Source organism: Anopheles gambiae, chromosome 3 (assembly GCF_943734735.2).
Source record: "Anopheles gambiae chromosome 3, idAnoGambNW_F1_1, whole genome shotgun sequence".
NCBI lineage: Eukaryota > Metazoa > Arthropoda > Insecta > Diptera > Culicidae > Anopheles > Anopheles gambiae.
The window spans coordinates 80,388,152-80,410,507 of record NC_064602.1 but is presented as its reverse complement, the minus strand read 5'-3'; the positions used below and the strand labels follow the sequence as shown (position 1 = coordinate 80,410,507).

The 22,356-nt window shown below is 43.4% G+C and overlaps 1 protein-coding gene across 4 annotated transcripts in view; it reads right to left on the bottom strand.

Moving 5' to 3' along the window:
- Positions 1-11,670: 11,670 nt before the first annotated feature.
- LOC1278321 (insulin-like growth factor-binding protein complex acid labile subunit) overlaps positions 11,671-22,356 on the bottom strand; it is a 113,874-nt gene continuing 103,188 nt past the window's right edge. For all 4 annotated transcript variants that reach the window (XM_061662151.1, XM_061662149.1, XM_061662150.1 and 1 more), the window contains one exon: positions 11,671-20,877. In XM_061662151.1, the coding sequence (XP_061518135.1) occupies positions 18,974-20,671 (1,698 nt within the window). In that variant the 5' untranslated portion in view covers positions 20,672-20,877 and the 3' untranslated portion in view covers positions 11,671-18,973. The remainder of the gene's footprint in view (positions 20,878-22,356) is intronic.

The following is a 22,356-nucleotide window of genomic DNA, read 5'->3' as shown; positions in this document are numbered from 1 at the left end:
GTAACGAGCTGTTGAAGTGCCGAGTCGTGCGAGCTTAAGCAGCCGAAAAAAAATCATGAAAATTGGAAGTGATGCCTAGGAAAATCTGCTTTAATATTTGATTTGTGCTAATATAAGCTAAATACAACAGACGATTGATCTACGTAATGATAGTTGTAAACATCAATTAAGTAGATAATTTAAGATTTCAAGTGTTTAGTTTATTTACTATGCAACTTAAGTGTACAGGATCTAAACATATTCAAGCGTTGACTTGTTCTGTTTTAGCATGTTCATTATTTCTCACTCCTTAATTATTTCTTGTGTTCTAAATAACTAATCCATATATCGCGCTAAAGCAGCTGATCCTACTGAAGTATATGTTCATCTCAATATATTTATCGTTCCAACAGTGAGCTTTGTCCTTTGTTCAACCCCTGCTAACCTCTGATATGCTTTGATAGCATCCTTTCACCTTTAACCAGTTGTCACATTTTTAGTTCAGATATTTTTGTTAGTAGAATATATTGGGACATGGTTGATGTAAATCAAGTAAAGGCTAATCGGAAGACATGCTAGGCTAAACAAATTATTATTTCAAGAATTTTATTGCTAAAGGAAATACTAGGTTGGCAGCACTACGTTGAAATTAGATGGCAAAAAGGAAAGTGAAGCCAGGAGTAGATACTGAATTGACCATCCACGTAGGGAAATAAATGGAAATATCGGTTGAATTGCATGATTTGAAAGTATTTATTGAGGTCTAACCAATGTCACCAGCAAAAGCTCGGGCTGTCAAAAGGCATAGCTATTTTATTTTGCATTCTATCAATGGGGCCCCTCACGATTCTAGTCAGCTTTTTGTATGGAGTTTGACAGTTGGAGGCTGAAATCATGTAAACACTCCATACAAAACCACACACAAAACTAGCTTGCAATTTTCAGTCTAGATTATGCTAGCCTCAAAGCTAGAATTAGATTCGAGTACCTGCTTGAAAAAAATGGCAAAACAAGGTGATGTTTACATTTATCCCAAGGTACATCAATGAGATCAGGTGATGGAATCTAGAATCAAAGTGTATGTAGTCCAGGTAGTCTCATAGCATGTTTTTTTATAACCAAATTTAAATATCTCTTTTTGACAGACCGAGTGAAAACTTTGGCTTAAACAGGCTTTCTGTAGGCTTGACGAATACACAAAACATTCTTAAAATATTCATTTAGAAACAGAAGCGATAAAAATTAGTCTTCTAAATTCATACACCTTGGGCCAAGCCCACCTGTACATTATACTCACCTAGATAGTTACTCGAAAACTGCTATACAATGCAAACCGCTGACAGGCTAAAATTTCAGCCTACGAACTTAAAACGGAAAGGACCCTAATGTGTGGTTTTTCGATGCGGCAATAAGCAAGCTATATTTTTGCAGATGACATGCAGTCTTTCCAAATCTTGCCCTTCCCAAGGCACGGTGGCGGTAGCTATATTTCGGTTAGCTAATTTTACTTTAGCATTATACTAGGTTCAGTAGGGGAAGGTAGGTAAAGACGGACACTGCGGGTAAGATGGACACTTCTCTTAAATGCATCAAAATGGTAATTTTCGAAAAAATCAACAATGCAGCATCCTAACTTAAAGTTAAACAACACATTTGAGAACATTTTTGTCATAATATATGCAAAATTGGTTAAATCCACGTACAAAATAAATTTTCAATCATGAGCATCCTTGTGGATCTAATTTGACTACTACGGATCTTAAGCTCTACAACTTGTATTGTTTATATTTCCGGAAGTTTTATTTCATGAATGAGTTGTCGTGATCATTAATGAAAAAACTGGCGAAAGAACGAGAATGAAAGCAATACAAAATATTGTTTTCTGGTGGTTTAAACATCCTGACACCAAAGCGGGAAAGACGGACACTTTGCTGCAGGGAAAAATGGACACCGAATTTATTGATTTATTTTACTTCTTATATCAATTGGTGATGAATAGATTTCTTCAAATATCTATAAGCCGAAGCTATAAACCAATCAGCAGCTAGAGAAAGTATTGAAATAAGCGAGAAATGAAACACCGGTTAAAATAGTTGTCATGCGTTATGCTATTACTCACTCGACGCTGATGAGGCGCTTCACGAAATCCAATATCTTGTCACGACTTGGACAACTTTAAACAATAAAAAGATGAGGCATTGATATTGTTCAGGAATAGATGAGAAATTCTATGGGATTACAAACATCAAATGTTGAATTTTGACATGGTGGAAGTGGATTAAACTATTAACAAGTCCCTCAAAAAATACTGGGGTCGTGGTCTTTTCGCGTAGTAATTTCCTTAAAGGTAGTTCTAGACTGTTGTTCTGTAAGCCGGAGCAACGTTAGCTGTAAGTGCGCGATGTTTCAATAATGCTTTAGATCCTGCATTCTACGATATATTAGAAGCGGTGCTTACAATTCCTAAAACCACGGCTGAATGAATCGTCGTTGCAATTGGCCTAGAATTGGTTTATGTACGTAACATGACGTGGAAAGGGATAGAATTTGTTAAAATACTGTACAACTCTAAACGTTCAACGTTTTCTAAAGGTGTCCATCTTACCCTTCATGGTGTCCATCTTTCCCATATCAGGTGTCCGTCTTACCCGAACATTTCAAAACCGCACGAAAAAAACCATGTTTTTCTTTCATGAAAAAAACGCAATAATCGATGGAAACTTAAAATTTTCAACACATTTTCTGATAAAACATGAGTGTAAGATAATGTATACACATTTTCATGGTCGTTGCATTTATATATCACTAGATTTTTACCATATTCCTTAACGTGTCCGTCTTTACCTACCTTCCCCTACACACATTACAGTTGATGGACTAACACTGGTAGCTTATAACGAAATTTATTCAATTTCAGCTCCATATTAACCAATATTGAAGCGCTAACTGCTTATAAAGTCAAGGAAGGGAAGCTGTTCGACTTAAGGTGGACCTCATAAATCTCATGTCTTTTTTTACATTTATGCATAATTTTCACAGATTTCTAAATGATGAAATGAAATAATGAAGCTCTGTATATTCCGAGAAGGTATATAATACAAAGAAGAGACTAAAAAACGTTCCAAATCGTTCGTTCTTACCCTATCTTACCGTGTAAGCAATTTGTGTACAAACAAATTTGAAATGTTTTGAAAACAAAATGTTGAATACATCTTACTTTTCAATAGCTGGGATTTTCACTGAAAAATGTCTGACAGCTGGCTAAATTCAGGAATAAATATACATTTAGAAATAGAATTATCTATAAACAAAATAAAGTAATGTCAAGATGACTTCATTGGACAGCCCAGGCTTCTAGAACTAAATTGAATAAGTAAATTTCTAACCAGAGACGTTTCACAAATGTGGCCTTTGTTACGTGAGCGACGATTTTCTCACACTTTTAAGTATGCATCAATATAGTAGAACTTAAAAACGAATTGATCACAATTTGAAATGATTTATCATTGCATTCGTTTGCTTAGCAAAATTTTATTATGTTCCGCATTAAATTTCCTTTTCAGTTTAAAGTCATTAGAAAACCGAATAAAAAGCTGCTTTTTGGAGTATTTTACTAGTGCATTGGCAAAAGGATATTATCAAAAATTCAATTCAACTCTATCACGAATCTCACAAGATCTAAACGAATCTAAGCATAATCACACCGGCTCATTATCACCGTAGAAGATTTTAATCACACTATACACTAACCGGTACGCCAAAAAAAGAATCCCGAAACCGTCCGTCCAATTCGTCCTCACTCGAAACGATCGTGCAACTTTGTAAGTCCGCTCGTTCCACCGAACCGTACCAGGCCACCGTAATCCGGTGGGCTGGATTAAAACCAAAGTCAGCAAAAAGTTTCTCATTTCACTTTGGCAAAAGTTGCTACCGTGAACGTTGGCTCAAGGTTTCTGTCGGATTTGAAACCCAGCTTGATCATAAGATCATCGTGTCGTTGCTTTTGAAAAAAAAACGCGCCGGGATGGATGAATTACACCACCAGCAGCAAGTGGAAAAACAAAACAGAAGATGTTCGTTGCGACGGGCCAATATTGAATGGGGCGTTGATTAGCGACAGCGGGCGGAAACTTTTAGCTAATGATTTTGCTTCACAAAACCGCTTGGCGTTGGCCTCGTTTATTTCCCTTTTTTTACTTTCATTTCAATACGATTTAAAAGAAGGTGCATGGGGCAGGGGAGGGGGGGACAGTGGATGGGGGAAAATGCTGAGTGAGATGTTTCGATCAATGATGCACGAAACAACACACCGAACGAGGTGCAACCGTTGCACGTTCAGCGTTGGTTCGTGCAGTGTTTCTAAGGGTTGTAAATGAGTGAGCTGCTGAGGGAAACAGAGAGAGAGAGAGAGGGTTTGTGCAAGAAAAGCACGGTCGATTTAGACAGCATAGAAAATGGTAAAATAATTTAATTAAAATTAGTTCTTTCATTCCGCTCCCGAGCATCGGGTCGCGGTTTGCCCAATGGCCCGGTTGAGCGGAAGGTGATGATGGACGTAACAAACGATCGCAGGACGGTGGCGGCACGGATCCACACACCAAAAAAAAAAAGACACAACTGTGCATCAATGCAACAATTGTTGCACCGACAGACGGTCCGAGGTAAATTGAAATGTCACGAAGATTAAATTGAATTCATTTCGTTCTGTGCAAACCATTTGCCTTGCCGCCGCTGCTTTTTTCCGGCGAATTCCCCGCGAAGAAGTGCATGCGGGTGTGGTAAATAAATCTACCAGCTCGAAAGAAACACGAAATTAGCACCAGCGAAGCGACTCCGATTCCTGTCGAGCAGTCCAACAAGGTATCAACGGCGATGAGCGTGAGAAGTTTTTCCTTCAGCTTCCACAGACGCTCGATTTCCTTTCCAACCACCACCATCTCGCTGTCCCGAACGCGCTTCGGAACTCAACCACGACACTGTTTTACTGCACTTTAACGAGAAATGCGCGAGAAGTTTGGTCCAAAAAGACACGGTTGTCCGTTCATAAAAATTATGCAACGACCGAAGGGGGGCTGGCAAAAACACGCCACCCATCTCCCGAGGGTGAAGGAAGTACGCGATGAAATACCAATTTGTTGTCGGATGTTGTAAATAAAAAACAGCGAGCATTGCGCTTCGACTCTTCTTTTTGATAAAAAGTGGCCAGCGGTGCATCACAGAACTGGTTGAGTTGAAGGGGGGGCAAAGGATGCGTTTCCGTGCTGCTGATTTGTTTTATGGCCGACTCGGACTCGGTCGGACTGCAATGAAATCGTTTTGTTTTGCGCGGATGCATTTGCAACAGCAGCAAACAATAGAAGCAGATGGTTTGGGACAAATGAGCAGAGGAAGAAAGAAAAAAACCGCAACCAACAACCCACGGAGCGGATTAGTGTAATAAAAATTAACAATGCCGAGAACGCCAACGTTTTGCCGGTGGTTGTGGAGGCGAGCGAGCCAGCATTTGAAACCATCTGCAACAGTTTATCACTTTTTACGGTTTGATGTTTAATCGGCAATGAAAGCTGCTAGTTACGGGCGTGTAAAATGTATGCAACGATCATAAAAATCTGTGGTGCACCGCAAACGTGAACAGCTATAAACGCTAATGGGCAGATTTGGATTTAAATTAAAAGCAGTTTTTAAACCTGGTTTTGTACATTTTTTTTCAATATATTTGATAATATTCATATTTTTGTTGTGTACGCATAAAACAACTCTTTCCAGCAATAAATCTTTGGATATGCATTTATTTAGCTGTCTTCAAATATTTAGTGTTCAGGCACAGCCCTGTCACTTTGTATCGTGCCTAACGAAACACGAACATTCTTCGTTCGATTTCGAGTGTTCGGCTCGATCGAGTACTTTATAAATAACAGTGAATGTCGCGAATAAAAACCTTTTCAAATTTTGCTGCACAACGGATAATGACTGGTAATTATAAAAGGTTTGCAAGTTACACCGAAACACGGAAGATAAATTATCCGAAATAGTGTGATTGAACATTTAGATTTTATTTATTTTAAGGAAAGGTGCAAAAGGCAGTGTTGCTTAAAATGTTGAAGACACTATTCTGCCAAAAATCAAGTTTCCTATAGATTTTTAAGTGTAAAGATACAGGGTTTTCCAGGAGTCCTCATAGCTGTGGGACACTTTATTGACTCTTTTTTGCCTGAAATGAACCTAATGTAATAGGAATTGAACTCCATAGCACGCTTGCTAGACAAATCTTACAGGAATTCCCAGGGAGCTTGTCAAAAAGGGTGCCTAGAGTCAAATTTCCATAATATGAAGTTCACTTCCCATTAGAAGTCAAAGAAGTGTCCTACAACTATGAGAACCCCTGGAAAACCCTGTAATGTAGCAGCCAGATATGTGCAATCAGTAATGAATAAAAAAACCTGTTTCAATATGTTTGACAAAATATATTTTTGAATAATTAAATATCTATAACACACTTTTGTGCTACTGTACACTACCAGGGGAGTCCCGTGATACAGTCGTCAACTCGAGCGACTCAATAACATGCCCGTAATGGGTTCAAACCTAGAATGGAACGTCCTCCCGTAGCAAGGATTAACTATCCAGCTGCATGGTAATGAATTAAGTCTCGAACGTCTGTATTAGACGGCATGTCCGCGTAGGACGTTACGCCAAATAGAAAAAGAAGAAGCACAGTTTTGTGGTTTTATGTTAAATGCCTTGTGTTGCATCTCAAACATTTGCCTTCACAATTGTTGAATTTTCAATCGGCCTCAGTTGGAATATTAGGATACACCTTGGACCCAAAAATCAGAAGAAAAAATCGCTGGCTCATCAGCCAAACCTTAGTCTTGAATTGAACACCAAGTGTGTTACATACAGTCACTTTCCCAAACTCGATCGAATTCGGGAATGACATAAAATGGTGATTTACTTGGATGTTTTTTGAGCATTTTGCCATATTGTACGTGTAACTGAGCAGGATACTCACGAATTAAAATAAAGCAACCGTTGTATCTAGGCAACTGCAACTAGGGTAATTTTTCAATTGTTGCACACCACCCAAGTATTGCACACTGCGTATAAATTGTTGTTTATCCAATTATTTATAAACTTTTGAAAAAAGCTAACATTTTTCCTTTATTAACATAACATTATTTTAAAAGAGCATTTTTTTCTATTTTTTAAGCACAGATGAAAATATTTAGACTAATTTCGATCAAATCGAATGGATTTCTAGCGAAACCGCTAATAATTGTGCCTCACAAAATAAGGTTTATTTTACCCTGTAAATAACTTACGCTTTATATTCTAATTGTAATCAAACAAATAAGATTAAATCTAACGATCCGGATGCAAATTTTTTACCTTTTTGTAAAAAAATACTTTTTTTAATCCACTATTGAATAATTGCAATAAAGAGAGCGTCATATAGACAGCGTTTTGTTAACAATTGGCGTGCAGTTGCAGGTGCAAATTTGCTACTTATTTTGCGGAATTCAGGCTTGAACAAAGGACAAACGTATGATGCAACAGTGCATTGCATTGTCCTTGACATTATTCGATAGACAATCATCCATTTGAAGGCTCATTTTTGTTTATTTCAGTGTATTAGAAAGTGTGTAATAATTGGATATGAAGTGTGCAATAATGGAATTTAGAGTTTTTGTAAGTGTTCAACAATTGGATTTTTTATAGGTTTAAAAAATAGTATTTGTTGCCATTACTCATCATTTGTGTCCCTGAAATAAAATATACATTACATTTTTTAAACAATAATAATGTATAATAGACTCTCATAACCAGAATATTGTAATTTTATTTATTTAATTTTATAATATTGTAATTGTCAAATTATCCTATCGTTCCTCAGCATATAAGAATTGATCTATAAATTATCCTTATTTTCCTCATTATTAATTAATAATGTATTAGCCATACGACAGCTTGTTCGACTAACCCCTTGCATTGGGACCTTTTTTTGGTCCTAAATACTGTCGTGTCTCGGGAGTCTCCTTTAGTTGTGTGCAAAGTAAGTAGCGATCAAAGATTCGATTTCGATGTATGAATGTAAGACTATGTATATAGTTTTATTGTTAGGTTGATCTAAATGTTCGATTCATTAAAACGAGTTGTCTTATGCCCCACAGAAATACCAAGTCCACTTTCGGTGAAGATTTAAAATAAGTAATATTAGATGTTTTTTTTTTTTAATTTTGTTAAAAAATACTCAATAAAATCATTAATATAAACAGCTAATAAAATAGAAAAACGAACCCTGTAATTAACGAGGTAAGTGAATAAATTTCCGTTAATAAATCCTTTAGAGGCTAAAAGAGTCCTGCAAAACCCGGTAAGCCTTCTGTTAATATTGTGTAATATTGTGCCAGCAATCTTGCAGCCATAAGTTGCCCAACTCCGTTCCACACGAAGAAAAGTTAGCTTTCTTTTAAGATTTAATTAATTGATTCCAAAAACTCTGCCCTAAGACTTCAGCTGGTCCATCAGCAGCTGTGTGTTCCCAGTGGCAAGCAGGGTGAGAAGGAAAAACGCACCTGAGTTTTTCAATGTTAACTACCGTTGTCATCACTCCCTCGCGCCGTTTGCTTGGCGTTAGTTATTTTTGTTTCGATTTGTTTTAGCACCATTGCCCGTTAACGGCCATTCTAGAGCAACAAGGGTGCGGGTGAGTCACACGGAGTGGGTCGATTGTTTCGTCTACTGCCTGGTCTGCCAAATACAATGTACAAACGTCTGTTTGTAGGTCTTTTTTTCATTTTCTCATGCTTATAAAAATTATGAGTTGATTCGTTCTTCATTACACAAAAATTCCCCTCCGCAGTTGTAGATGTTCAAACTGGTTCACGGTGTTGGTGGAAAGCCAAATACTTCGTGGGTCTGCTTCTTTGGCCGGCCTGTCACCGGAACGGAACACCGCCAAGGTGGGACTATGGGGAGGGCTATAGGGAAAAACAAACTTTAATGAAATTAATTAACAGTTGTTTTATTTCATAACAATCCAGACTGATGATGTTGTTGCTGCTGAAAAACAGAACCACCAACCGGCCGGTCGTCTGCATTTGTTGGCGGGGAAGAAAGGGGACGCTTGTTTTTGTTGCCCGGCGCTGTCTCAAATTGTCGTTCACCCTCAAATGCTCAAATGCCTTCGGGCGATTGCTGGGATGTCTGGCGCTTGTCTTACTGTTTTCTGTGCGGGCAATGATGAGGAGGTGTGTTGGTGTGAGCGGAGTGGTGTTTTTATCCCACCATCCCCACCTACCGAGCGTCACTATTAGTTACAACGCTTAACGTGACCATTGTTTTATTAATTAACCGATCGCTGTTTTCTGGAGAAGTTTGGTTACAATTATTACGCCGCCGCGATACCTGATTTGCTTCCGACGCATTGGCGAGGCTGTTGAAAAGCGTATTTGTGCAGCTGAGTGGTAATTGGGGGGTGTTTGTCTTTTTGGGTTTTTGTTGACAAGCTGCCGTTGCCTTCGAAAAGTGCTTGAGTTTAAATACATTCAATGTAATTGCTTCATACGAGGAAATTGAACATTCAAATTTATACAATAAACTTTATCTTGCATACAAATGATCATGGTTGAAGATCATATTGATCAATCAGTAAGAAAATGTAATATTTATTTCTAATGTAAGCCTTGTACTAGTTAGGATGAACCGACGAAACCCTTTCTTAGTGTCTAATTTTCTAATTAAAATCTTTAAAGTGAAGAATTTGATGTAATAATTAATTGAATATAAAATAGAGTACTTTGAAAAATAATAGTTACAAATATCAGAATAGAGTTACATGAAACCGTACGAAAAACTCAAAACTAAAGCTAGAATGTGAATTCAATCAACTTAGAATTTTTCAAATTAATTTGAAAGAAAACAACGATTAAGATAACTGAAAAAATAAAAAAAATAAAAACACCTGCAGTTAATTCTAGTAATAGTAGCAAGTAATGAGGATTTTTTTTTTATCATTTAATTACAGAGCTACTGATTTGCCGGCTACCATGATAACACGCTAAAAAGAGAAAAAAAGCTCTCCTTTCACTCATACATCTGTTGCATCCAGGTGTCTAATAACGTGCGCATGAGTGAGAAAAGGAGAGAATATAGTTTGATCTACAATCGATCGGATTCCAATTAGATAATCGATATGGGCGAGAAAGAGTCAACAGTATGACTCCATTACAAACTCTATAAAAAAAGATGTACCTTTAAGTATAAAGAATTCATCCTGTTACCTGAAATGATCTAACACTTACATGAATAATGCCGAACTATGATTGGACCAATCAGGGGACACGCTGTCGATCGCTTTCGCTCACACGATTAGAGCAGCGATGATAAGAACGGGTTAGATGACAATGCACACGAAAGAGATGGCACTAGGACGGCTACCGACAGGTAGGTAGACATCCTCTACCGTTGGATGTTACCCTGTTACCTTTTATCCAAAACACGAGCCTCATCCGAACGCCGCATGTCACCTGAACACTCGCGATCATCGTAGTGTTAGTAGAAGTGATCTCCTTTTGAACATGCGCTCCTGTTACCGAATTTCAGCTACCAGGAGAAATCTGATTGTGAGGAACGCCCTCACACTGCGACGGAAATAATCGAAAACGATCTTGATGATCCGTGCAAGTTCACCTCTTGCTGTGAATGCTCTCCTGGTGTCTCCGGTGAAATATGGAAAAAAGCGCTGTCCCTCTTGTTCTTCAGATAAAAAAAGATAAATCACGCCTGAGGATCGACGAAAGCGAAAAAAGGCGAGAGAAGAAAACGTCCTAAAATAATGTCATCACATTGGTTATCCAAATTATAAGGAAAAGAGACAGAAATAAAGTAACAATTGCTTATTTTTAATGAAAAATTATTCGTTTATTTTCCATTTGTTTTAATTTCGCTTTGATTTTATTTTTACACAGTTGGTATGCTCTGCCGTTTCGTTCTCGCTCCGTGTGCACCACACATTGTTCGAATGCGCACATCTGTGTAGCAATACCACTTCTTCTACTGTAACACACCAGCGGTGTGCTTTGCTATATAGTGTTTGCATAGTTTATGTACAACATTCAATATGCTTTCTCGAATTGTTTTCTTCTTTTTTTTTAGTTTTCATTTACGACCTAAAAATTCACACGCAAATAAGTGTTTCAAAGTTGGTGGAGTTCGGTTCGGTAAGTGTGTTCAACTGTTCGTCCTACCACGATCACGCACGTTGTTTTTGATTTGATTTTGTTTGCCATTTTGTTTCGAATCGTTCCATAATTTCTATCCACAGTTACGTTGATTATTTCATTCTTGTTTTTTTTCGCTCTTTCATTGCTCTACGGTTGATAGCTATTTTGAAACAACAATACCTGCTGCTTCTCTCCGATTGGCTTTTGTTACCTCTTTCTTTGAACATCAATTTTTACAAATATTTTTTTTTTCTGGAGTTTTGTGTTTTTATTTCTTTTCTCTAGCTATGGTATATGTTTGTTTTTTTATTTTTTATTTTAAAATTGATAACAACCCCGCAATACTTGCCACGAATAGTGTTTTCCACTTCCTTTGTTTACTGTTTGATATAAGTTTGTATTTAATTCCTATTTGCATGAATTTTTCACTTCCTATTCGTTTGTTGCTTTTCTTTTTGTTTGTTTGTTTGTTTGTTGGTTTGTTTCGAAAACACATTTAGAGACGTTAAATGCTAAGTTATGCTATTTACACGTTTTTCATTTCATCAACATCAATTTCTAGTTTCTGTTTTCGATTTCTAGTATTTGTTTTTCTTTTTAACGATTTAGTTTTTTTGTATAATTCTAGTTAATAGGTTTTTATTCGTTTTTTCTATGATTACTTCACTCCTCCTTTCTTTTCTTTTTCTTTCTATTTACAAACACACACTGTTTCTTTTTCGTTACAGTGTTTCAGCAATAGCGTTTATGACTGTCGGGGATTTATGCGTTTTTTTTCTGTTGTGTTTTCTCTTATTGTTAAAATATGCCGTGCTTGCTGTTGGAATCTTTTCACAGTCGAAGTTTTCCTTTTTTCTTTATGTTGCTTTAAACACGGCTTTTCCGTTTCTTTTATTTTTATCTTCTGTTGTTGTTGCTGTTTTTTTTTTTGTTACATCAAGTTTTTTTTTATCACCTTTTAGAGGAGAGTATGAAGTGAAATTGTACGCTTTTTTTTGTTCTCCTGCCCTACCTTCAATGCTTCAATATGCTTATATACTTGTTGTGTTTGTGTGTTTTCTGTAGAAGAAATATTGCTTTTAAAGTTGAAGATGATGCTTCCGCTGCTTACGTGTTAAACTTACGGAGGGGGGGGGGGGGGGGAGGGAAAGAGGGGGCGAACGGGGCGTTAGACCACTGGGGTCGTCGTTGGGAGTTTTTAAGAGGGCGGGAGAAGTGGGACCTGTGGGTAGGAGGTACATTATCATTCAATTTTCACTTTATTACCACTTCTTTTTGTTACACCTCGGTTCCACGTTCTTCAAAGACCACAAAGACATCCGACCTTCCGGCCCGCCCTGCATTGTAATAACGCGCGCGGGGCCAGCCAACCAACCATTATTTTATTGCCTTCTTGGACATTTATTTCCATTCTCTTCTACTTTTTGCGCTCTGCAATGCGTGTAGCATTTTTGTTGTTGTTATTATTCCCAGTGTACCCTTCATCATCAGCATCAAGCACGACGACTGCTGCATGGTGGCACTGGTTTTTGGGGGTCCGTTCTGTTTCGGTTCTGTTTTGAATTCAATTTTCCTTTCCTGCCCGTGCGGTTGCGGAGTGGTGTTTCAAATATAATTTAATTTAATTACGCACCATCTCTCTTTCTCTCCCGCTCTCTCGTTACACAACCATTACTCATCGGACGGGAGACGTTTTGTTTTACGGGGTTTTATATTTTTTATACCCACATCTTTCATTTTACCTTCCTTCATCCCGGCCCTGTCTGACACACTGGTTTTACGATCGCATTTCAGTCCCCAGAAACTATTACTTCCCCTTTTTTCCCCTTTCTCTCGCGCTGTTGAGCTCCGTTACCTGCCGTGGGCCAATCAATTGTGGCCAGTTTTATGACATAATTATAATACCCTGGTCCGGGCGGAATTTAACCCCTCTGGGCTGCATCCTCCTTCTATGTGGGGCCGCACAGTGCCTGTCACTTTTGCTGCGGAAGAGGGCAATCGAGGGCACCTCCACAGGGCACAGACAGGGGGAAAAAAGACACAAGGGGACGTCACTGTGCTAAGTGTCATTACGCGTTACACTTACGGCACACACACACACACACACACTTTGAGGGACCTCCATTTTGTTCCTTAAAAATTCCTCAAGGCTATAAAAATGCGCCGAGCAGCGCCGGCCAGCGTGGCCGGGTGGTTCAATTTAAAACTTTAAATGGTTTAATTATTTTCGCTTGATTTTCCTCCTTCGGCGTGTCTGCTTCCTGCCCGGCGGGCAACGGAGCAACTGCCCTCGCTTCGCTTTTGATGTTTGCTGCTGGTTCGCGCGCCTTTTCTCTTTTAGTTTGCATTACAGCCGGAGGTTTAATCGCAGAAAGTTTAACCGCAACAGACACACACCAGCAGTTGAAGGAAAAAAAAAAACTCGCCCAAGGACACTGCGCATCGAAAAGGCTAAGGAAAGCATGGATTAAGATTGTGAGGCGCAAAAGGCCTCACTCGCCGACTGCCTCATGAGATGAATTAATTAGACAGCTTGCTAATTGAACACTCTTTGCTCTAAATTTGATTGCTGTACCGATTGTGACGGGCTCCTGTGTGTCCTCTAACGCCTCCCGCCATCTAATCCCAGTGCTTGTTGGAGTGTTTTAAAAATAGCGAATTAATTCACATCGAAGCCGGATTTAACACGCAGCAGCAGTTTGATTAAAACACGCTGGTTTTCGTCCTGGACAAGGGAGAGCAAGCGAGCGAGCGAGCGAGTAATTATGATGATGCCTATCCTTTGAGGAAAATTAAAATCCCGACCCAATCGGCGCTCGGGTCTTTGGCGCTTCAATACTTTGGTGCTGCTGCGATTAGGTGTTTGTGTGTGTGTGTATGTCAGCGAGTGAACTCATTCAGCGCGTTGAGTGTTCGCGTTCAATTAGGCTAAACATGCTTAGGAAAGGGGGGAGTTGCCAAAAACACGACCCCCTTGTGGATGCTGGGGAGCCAAGCAGCAGTGTGTAGTGATGGGAAAAATGAAGTTTTCGGCGGAATCAATTCCGGCTAGCTCCGAAGTTTTCTGGAATCGATACCGGATAGTTGGTCCGGAATCAGTTTCTATAATTGATGGCGGAATCGGCTCCGGAATCGAAATCGGCTCCGGAATTAGTTCCGGAATCGGAATTGGAATCGTCCTGGAAAATTGTAATTTGCTCCGGAGCCTGGAGGCTCTGGAACTGACTTCGGAAAACAGGCTCGTTTCCGGAGTAGGAATCAGATCCGGAATCGGAATTGGCTCCGAAGTTCTGAGTATATATGAGAAATTCTGAGAATCGGCTTCGAAATCGGAGACGGTTTCTGCATCTCCATAAGAATCGCTAACTCCAATTCGGGAGTCAATTCTGATTCCGTTTCCGGAGCCCCCGATACCCAAGACGATTCCAATTCCGGACCTAATTCCATTTCCGGGTTCGGAGTCAGCTCTGGATTTGGCTCCGGATTCTTTTCCGGAATTAGCTACGGCATCGGCTCCAGATTTGGGTCCGGATTCGGGTCCGGATTCGGCTCTGGATTCGAGTCCGGATTCGGCTCTGGATTCGGCTCCAGAATCGGCTCCGGATTTGGCTCTGGATTCGGTTCCGGTTTCGGCTCCGGATTTGGTTCCGGATTCGGCTTCGGATTTGGAATCGGATTCGGAATCGGAATCGATTCCAGCCTCAAAATCGGCTCCAAAATTAATTCCGAACACAGTATCGGAATTGGGTAGGTCCAATTCAGAGCTCCCAACACTAGCAGTGTGGCTTCAACATTATCGCGACCTCATGAATCTTTTCGGGAAGGGCTAAGCTACCAGTGAGTATGATTGATGGTTCTATTAAAAGTGGAAACCAACGCAACCAATCTCTCTCTCTCTCTCTCTCTCTCCCGGCACGGAATGCTCCACCGTCGGCGAGTGTGGCGAAACGATTCCCCGAATGACCTATAATATACGCGAAGCGCAAACGACACCCGGAGGCGGCTAGTGCGGTTAGGGCAGTGTGTGTCTATTTCAACCAAACTCACCCCCTCAAGGGAGCTATGCACAAGATGACGAGTCGCGAAAAACGGAAACCCCTTTCTGGGCTGGCCGGAGCTCCAATTCGCTACGGCTACCAACCGAAGGAGGCGGCGCTGCAGATGGCTAATTGCTAGCAGCGCGTCGTGGCCGTGTCGTTCCCCCTGGGGCCTGCCGGGGACACGTCGATCTCTTCCCTCCGAGCTACCGGTCAGGGTCAGATCGTGAGCCCTACTTTCACGTGCAGCACCACGAGCCACGATTGATGACTGCCGCCGCTGTACGGGTCAAAGACTGTCGACCCGTTCCTTTCACTCAGTTCGCTGAAGAGCAGAGTCATTCCAGGCGGAAGCAGCATCATGATGCAAAATCCAAACCCGTGAAGCAAATCGGGTGCAAAACATTAGCAAATGTGTCGCTTCTTTTGAAGGTACAGAGACAAAAAGACAAACTTTGCGCCAAAATAGGGAAGCTGCCGTACAGAAAAAAAACCCCTGCCATATTAATATTGATTCTACAATTCCTCAAAAGAAAGTAAATAGCCATCCCCACCACCGTACCGAATGCTCATTAGGGCTTGTGTAATGTGTGTGTGTGTGTGTCTTTGAAGTAAACCAGTTGAGCGTGGAAAAGATAACATCATTCGCCCCAAAATACTTTACCCGGAAGATCGGCAAAAAAAGAGGAGTGGGAGAATATCTTGGTACTGGGGTTTTGTTTAATTACAATTATCGTCTCGTTAATGATGTTCTCGGCCGGTAGTTCGGAAATAACTGGCGAACGGCTAAATGTCAAACCGTTGGGGGCCCTTTTTTGTGTCTCCTACTGCAGGGGATCTTTTCCACAAATCACTTCGCCAGCAATCAATCAGAAATGGAGCAGCCTATTTTAAGATACTGCTGGGCCTTTTTTCTTCTCCGCAGCTCACGTTTGAAAAGATCCAAGGATGTCTTTCATGTACCGGGAATAGTTTTCGGCAGTGGTTGCGGTTGCGGAAGACGCTAGGAGAAGACTCTCTTTTAGGCTCTCTTTTGTTCCAAAATTAGGCTTTATCAGAGGGGGAAGGAAAAACCTCCCGTTCTAATGCTGCGGTGGCAAACCGGCATGGTTGGGGATTGGATAAGGCTGATAAGGCCCGGACTGCGGGTGCGGGTTGTTCATCAACTAAATCAATAAACACTTCCTCTGTCGTCGTCGTGCACGGTTGAGTCCTTTCCGGCATGTGCGCGGCGGCTCCATTGGATTTGGTTTGGCGATGGCGGGGCACGGATGTCACCGACATTATTCCGGCCATTAATTTAATTAAACAACATTTCCTGTCGTGTTCCGTCGCTGCTCAACCGGGTCACGGTTGGTTTGCTTGTGCGAGAGTGGCTAGGGCAACCGAGCCTAATTTTCACGAGAGAAAACAGTGCCTAACCACGCTCGGGACCACCACTCGTTATCCAGGTGGTCACACACAAACACACACACACACACAGTGACAAATGTCGATACATTTGCGACAGGAAACAGGATACACTGGTGCTTTTGTAGGAGGAAATGGGCAACGATTTTTTGTTGTGGCCATTTCCCGTCCCAATCCAAGCCCTAAGGAACGTTAACGCGGGAGTCAAGAGGAGTGAAGACTACTTGCAGTTTGTTGAGGCGATTTGAGGTAAATGGATTTGAAATGCTCAAACAAGACGCTAGAGACGCGAAATTATGAAGCTACGGTGATAACGGATGTCTCCAAGGGATAATAACATGTGGTGCTAATTAAAAGGCAAAAGGGCATGTCGAATCAACTTCAATAATTTTCATCATATTTAAGGAATTAAAGCAATTCTTGAAATTGAATTCAAATTGAATGGAATTAGATTTCGAATAAAAAACTAAAAGAATAAACGATGTCTTTTAGATGTCAAATTTCTGACGTTCAAAAAATGACGGCATGTACGACATTTTTGCAATTACCAATGTAAAATATTGAGAAATTGTGGCAAATTGTTCAGGAGAATTCATCAGGATATTCAGGAACAAAGTGTTCAAAGAAATTACATTTCTAAGAGCTCTGGAGAATCCATTTTAATCAGAAGAAGAAAAAAATATACCACACTCCTCCACAATCGAGTTTCTTCACCCAAGAAATACGAAAAGTACAGCCTCAGAATAGAGCCATTCAGTCCAAAGTCCTTGGTGGTGACTTAAGCAGTAGCGTGAAAGTACAAAGTTTAATACAAATATGTTTGAAGAGGTGTTCTGATCACATCAAAACTACAGGCCCATACATGAAATTGTATCCATCAAACGATAGCTAGTTGGAATTCATTAGCATGACCTCAAATCTCAAAATTTGTTGTATTGGAGCATTGCTCTCCAGTTTTTTCACGATTTTTTGGGCTAAAATATCGAGATATGACAAAAAAGCTTATAAAGTGAGGTTAATTTTATACAATAATGATATCCAACCACTGATACTGTCAATTTCGCGCATCAAAAATAAATTCTCAGTATATTTTCCAAGAATTTCAATCAAAAATCCAAGAATTTCATCTCCCTTTTCTGCGTTCACTTTGTACGCAACGAAAACGTACAAAGAATTCACCACAAAAATCCACCTAATTCTTGCTACTTTCACACGCAAAAGCAACGAGCAACGATCACAATATTATTACCCCAAAAACTATCCCACCCTAACCCCCTAAGTAGGAAATTCGCCCCTTTTATGTTCGCCCCATCCCTTCGCGAGTGTCTATCTAAGCGCGTGCTGCTGTCGTGTCTACTTAAGAACCTAGTGATAGTGTCGTGCGACGGACAGCGTTTTGCGGCCGCCGCCGCCGCTGTCCAGCCCCGGTGTGCTGCCGGTGTGGTTGGTGAAGGAGGGTGGCGGTGTGACCGGTGGCGTCGGTGGTGACCGGATCCGTTCCGTGCCCATCATTGGACCGTTGTTGTTGTTGTTGATGTGGTTCAGCGTGTTTGCCGCCAGCAGCCCATTCCGGATGGGCAGCTCGGGTGGGACGGGCGAGAGCGGGCTGTCGGGCGGTGATGTTGCATCGCTCTGCCCACTGCATTCCTCCTCACCACCAACACCACCACTGACACCAACACCATCGTTCACGTCCAGCGTGTCATCGTCGTCATCGTCCCGGTCGGAGCAATCGTCCCGCAGATGGGGCGCATGCGGATGATGATGCGGATGGTGGTGATGGTGCAGGTGATGGTGATGGAGCGGGCCGGCCCCACCATCGGGCGAGTAGCTGCCGGTGCTGTGATGATGCAGCGTGGCCCCATCCCCCCCAGCACCATGGTGGTGCAGATGGTGATGGTGCGTTTGATACTTGGCGTGCGACCGCGGCTGATTGACACCGGCCGGCATCGTCCCACCGGCCGTGGTGGTGGTTTTGGTCGCGTGCGGCAGAAAGTGCTCCTGATTGAGCCGCAACGGTGCGAGCGTCTGCGTCTGGTACGTGATCTGGTGGTAGTGGTGGTTGTTGGCCGGCTCGTCCAGCCCACCGTTGCCGTTGTGATGGTGCAGGCTGTGGTGATGGTGCTGCTGCTGATGGTGCGGTGGAATCGGTGGCGTGTAGTTCGGGAACAGCTTCATGCCGGGCTGGACCGGTCCCGGCTGGCCTAGATGGTCCTGGCTGAGCTGCAGAAAGCTGGTGGCGGTGGTGCTAGTTTGCTGGGCCCCGTTTTGACCGGCCACGGGCGGACCTCCCCTCCGTGGTGGCGGAGGGGGAGCCTCTAGCTATAGTTCCGTCACCGGGATGTGCCGGATGCCGTGCGAGTGATGGTGCTGGTGGTTGATCTGGTAGTTGTTGAGCGTGGTCGGATGGATCGCTAGCCCGCCGCCCGGCGGCCCCGGATGCGGGTGGCGCGCGGAGTAGTCCTCCTCGGAGAACGTTTTCTGATACTCGCGCTCCTTGCGGCCGATCCCGTTCGAGCCCCAGCTACCCTTGACCGCCTCCTGAATGCGCCGGCGGCACTTGTAGATGACGAGGGCGAGCGTCGTCAGCACGGCGGCGGCACTCACCAGCACCACGCAGATGATGGCCTGCTGCTGCCGGTCGGGATGCGTGCAGCCGAGCAGCTCGGGCGACAGGCTCTGCAGCACCTGCCCGCGTAGCCGGTCCGGCGAGGCACAAACGACCGGGATCTGTTGCGCCGCCGCTCCGACCGTTCCATTGCTACGACTCACAAGCAGATTGCGCAGCCACAGTATCTGGCAGTCGCACAGGATCAAGTTCTCGGACAGATCCAGCTCCACCAGATCGTTCCACGAGAGCATCCCGTCGGTGAGCGTCGTCAGGGCGTTGTCCTTCAGCACGACGCGCCGCAGATGGGGCAGCCCGCTCAGCGCACCGTCCTGCACCTCGGTCAGCATCTTGTTCGAGGCGATCACGATCTCCTCCAGGTTGGTGTTGTGCGCAAACGCGCCGCTCTCGATGCGCGTCAGCTTGAGCGAACCGGATATGTCCAGCACGCGCAGATTGTTCAGGCCCGCGAACGCGTTCGGTGGTATCGCTTCGAAATCGTTCTGGCCGAGCGACAGCTCCTCGAGCCGCTCGAGCACGGCCAGCTCGGCCGTCGGGATGCGGGCGAGCCGATTGTCCGACAGGTCGAGCGTGCGCAGTCGCTCCAGCCCGCGGAAGCTGTCGCGCGACACGTTCAGCAGCGCGGCGCCCTCCAGATCGAGCTTGGCCAGCCCGGTCAGCATGGCGAACGCTTCCTTCGGGATGGCAGCGAACGAGTTGAGCCCGATGTATAGCTCGCCCAGCGCTCGGAGTGGTTGCAGCGCGGGCGACGGTACCGCACTGATCGTGTTGTCGTCCAGATAGAGCACGCGCAGCCCGGTCAGCCCGGCGAACGCTTTCGGGTCGATCTTGGCGATGCGATTCTGGCCCAGGTTTAGCTCCTCGAGCTTCGGCACGCCCGCAAACACGCCCTCGGGCAGCTCGTCCAGGAAGTTGCCGCGCAGGTTCAGCACGGTCAGCGCGACCAGCCCCACGAACGTTTTGTTCGTGATCGAGCCCACCTTGTTGTGGTTCAGGTGCAGCTCGGTCAGCTTGCGCTGGTAGGCGAAGGTGCGCGGCGGCATGTTAAACAGATGGTTGTAGCTAAGGTCGAGAAACGTCAGCTCGGCGTAGAACTGCATGGAGGAGTCGATCGTTTTGATCTTGTTGTTCTTGATGACTAGCCGCTGCAGGGAGGGGTTCAGCACGATCGGCAGCACGTCGAGCTGCCCCTCGCCGCACGTCACCACGAGCGTATCGTCGTCGCACTGGCAGCCGAGCGGACAGTTGGCCAGCCCGGCCGCCTCGACGGGCGAGACGACGACCGCGGCCGCCATCACCATGCCGACCGTGACGGCGACCAGCAGGCTCAGCATCATGCCCCGCGGGCAACGGTGGCCGCGCGATGTTTTACTGCCCGTGAGCGTCGTCATCGTGTGTGTTGATTGCGTTTTGTTTGTTTGGGAAATATCGAGTCGTCGTCGGCGGCGGCAGGATTGATTGCTTGAGCGCTCCCCGGAAAAGGGACTTCCGAACACGGCTGGGAACACAGCGCTTCCTTCTTCTGTGCTGTTCAGAGGTTGGGGCGAGCGCGACAGGGTAGTTTCCGGCTCTACGGGACCGCTCGAATCGTCATAGTCTGGAGTAAGCAGGAAAGAGCAAAAAAAAACGAAACTGTTAGGAAAAGTAGAAAACAACTCGATTACGGACGTTGCAGAGGTGCCATAAGCTATTTATTGGATTACAGGAATTAGTGTGACTGCTTGGCGCACCAGTGTATGTGTGTGAGTTATCGCTTCCGGTAAATTGTGCACAGTCTCACCTGAGCGGGCAAAAGAAACCGACAAACCGATAGAGAGCTGAAAGGAGGGGGGGTGGGAAACAAACAATCTTTCCCCAAGCCGGGACTCGCTCCCCGAAGCGGCCAAAGGCTGTTTACTTTTTCCCTTCGGAATCAGGAACGTTTCTTACCGACGGGGGTTGGGAATAAAATTCGATAACGCAACGTACCTCGAACAGCACCGTCTCGCCACGGCGTTGGAGACGGTTTTGATGACGATGATACTGGACCCGAGAAAACGTACACTCTCACAGGGGGGGAGCAAAATGCTGTTGCCCGCAGCACTAATACCCGGTACTAATCCGGCCGTAATGCGGTTAAATTAATAATACACAAGGTGCACACGGCACGCAAACAGTTAACTCTGGAGGGTCTGGACCTTCGTGAGCATTTAGGGGAACGCACCCCGGGGGGGTGGGGATTATATAGCTAGTTACCGTGAGGTAGGAAGAAGGAAGCAGGGCATTGCATCCTAAGAGCTAGTTTTCCGAAGTTAAAGCAACTTCCGGAATGTGAGCTATAGTTCCGTTAGACGAAGCGGGACATTTGATGACAAGTGCTGTAAAAAGGATATCAGGGTTTTGAAAAAAACTTTAAATCATTGCATTAAAAATGGTTTACTTTAATGTTTTCTGATCTACCAACCGCCCTTTCGAACATCGTGGTAAGAGTATTGGATGGCTAGTGACAAGTCAGATGCAATGTGACAAACTTTGTACAAACTCCTCATTACAATATCCCGAACTATATCTTTAGGTATCTTAAAACAGATACTTGATGATTTCCCTACAGTTGCCTCTGATAACTACAAATAATTACAAAACTTCAAGAACTTATTGTCGTCAAGGGGACATAATGGATAATCAGAAAATTGACAAATTATGGAGTTATTTGTTGAATTTTAGTGGTTTTCTCAAATATTGGAGGAGGTAGAAGCGCACACGTTTTTTAAAACTATTTCTCTATGTGTTTAAAGGACATTAGTTAATTTCAGACTTAGTCCATGGCACATCAGTTGCAGTAATGATGGCTTTGTCTGTAGTCTTCTTCTTCGTTCATTACTCAAGGTCGATTGACGATTCGGTACTGAAGTCCATCTTTCTGGGCCCTTCGGTACTTGTCCGCTATTGTGTTGGTGAGAACACAACCTCTGATAGTTTGGACGGCATCAAAAGCCATATATTGTAGGAGGTAGAGTCGTACACTAAATTTTGGCTCCATCTCATCTGTTTTTGTCTCTAAGGCATCACGTTTTAATTGTAAGTCTAACACTTGAAA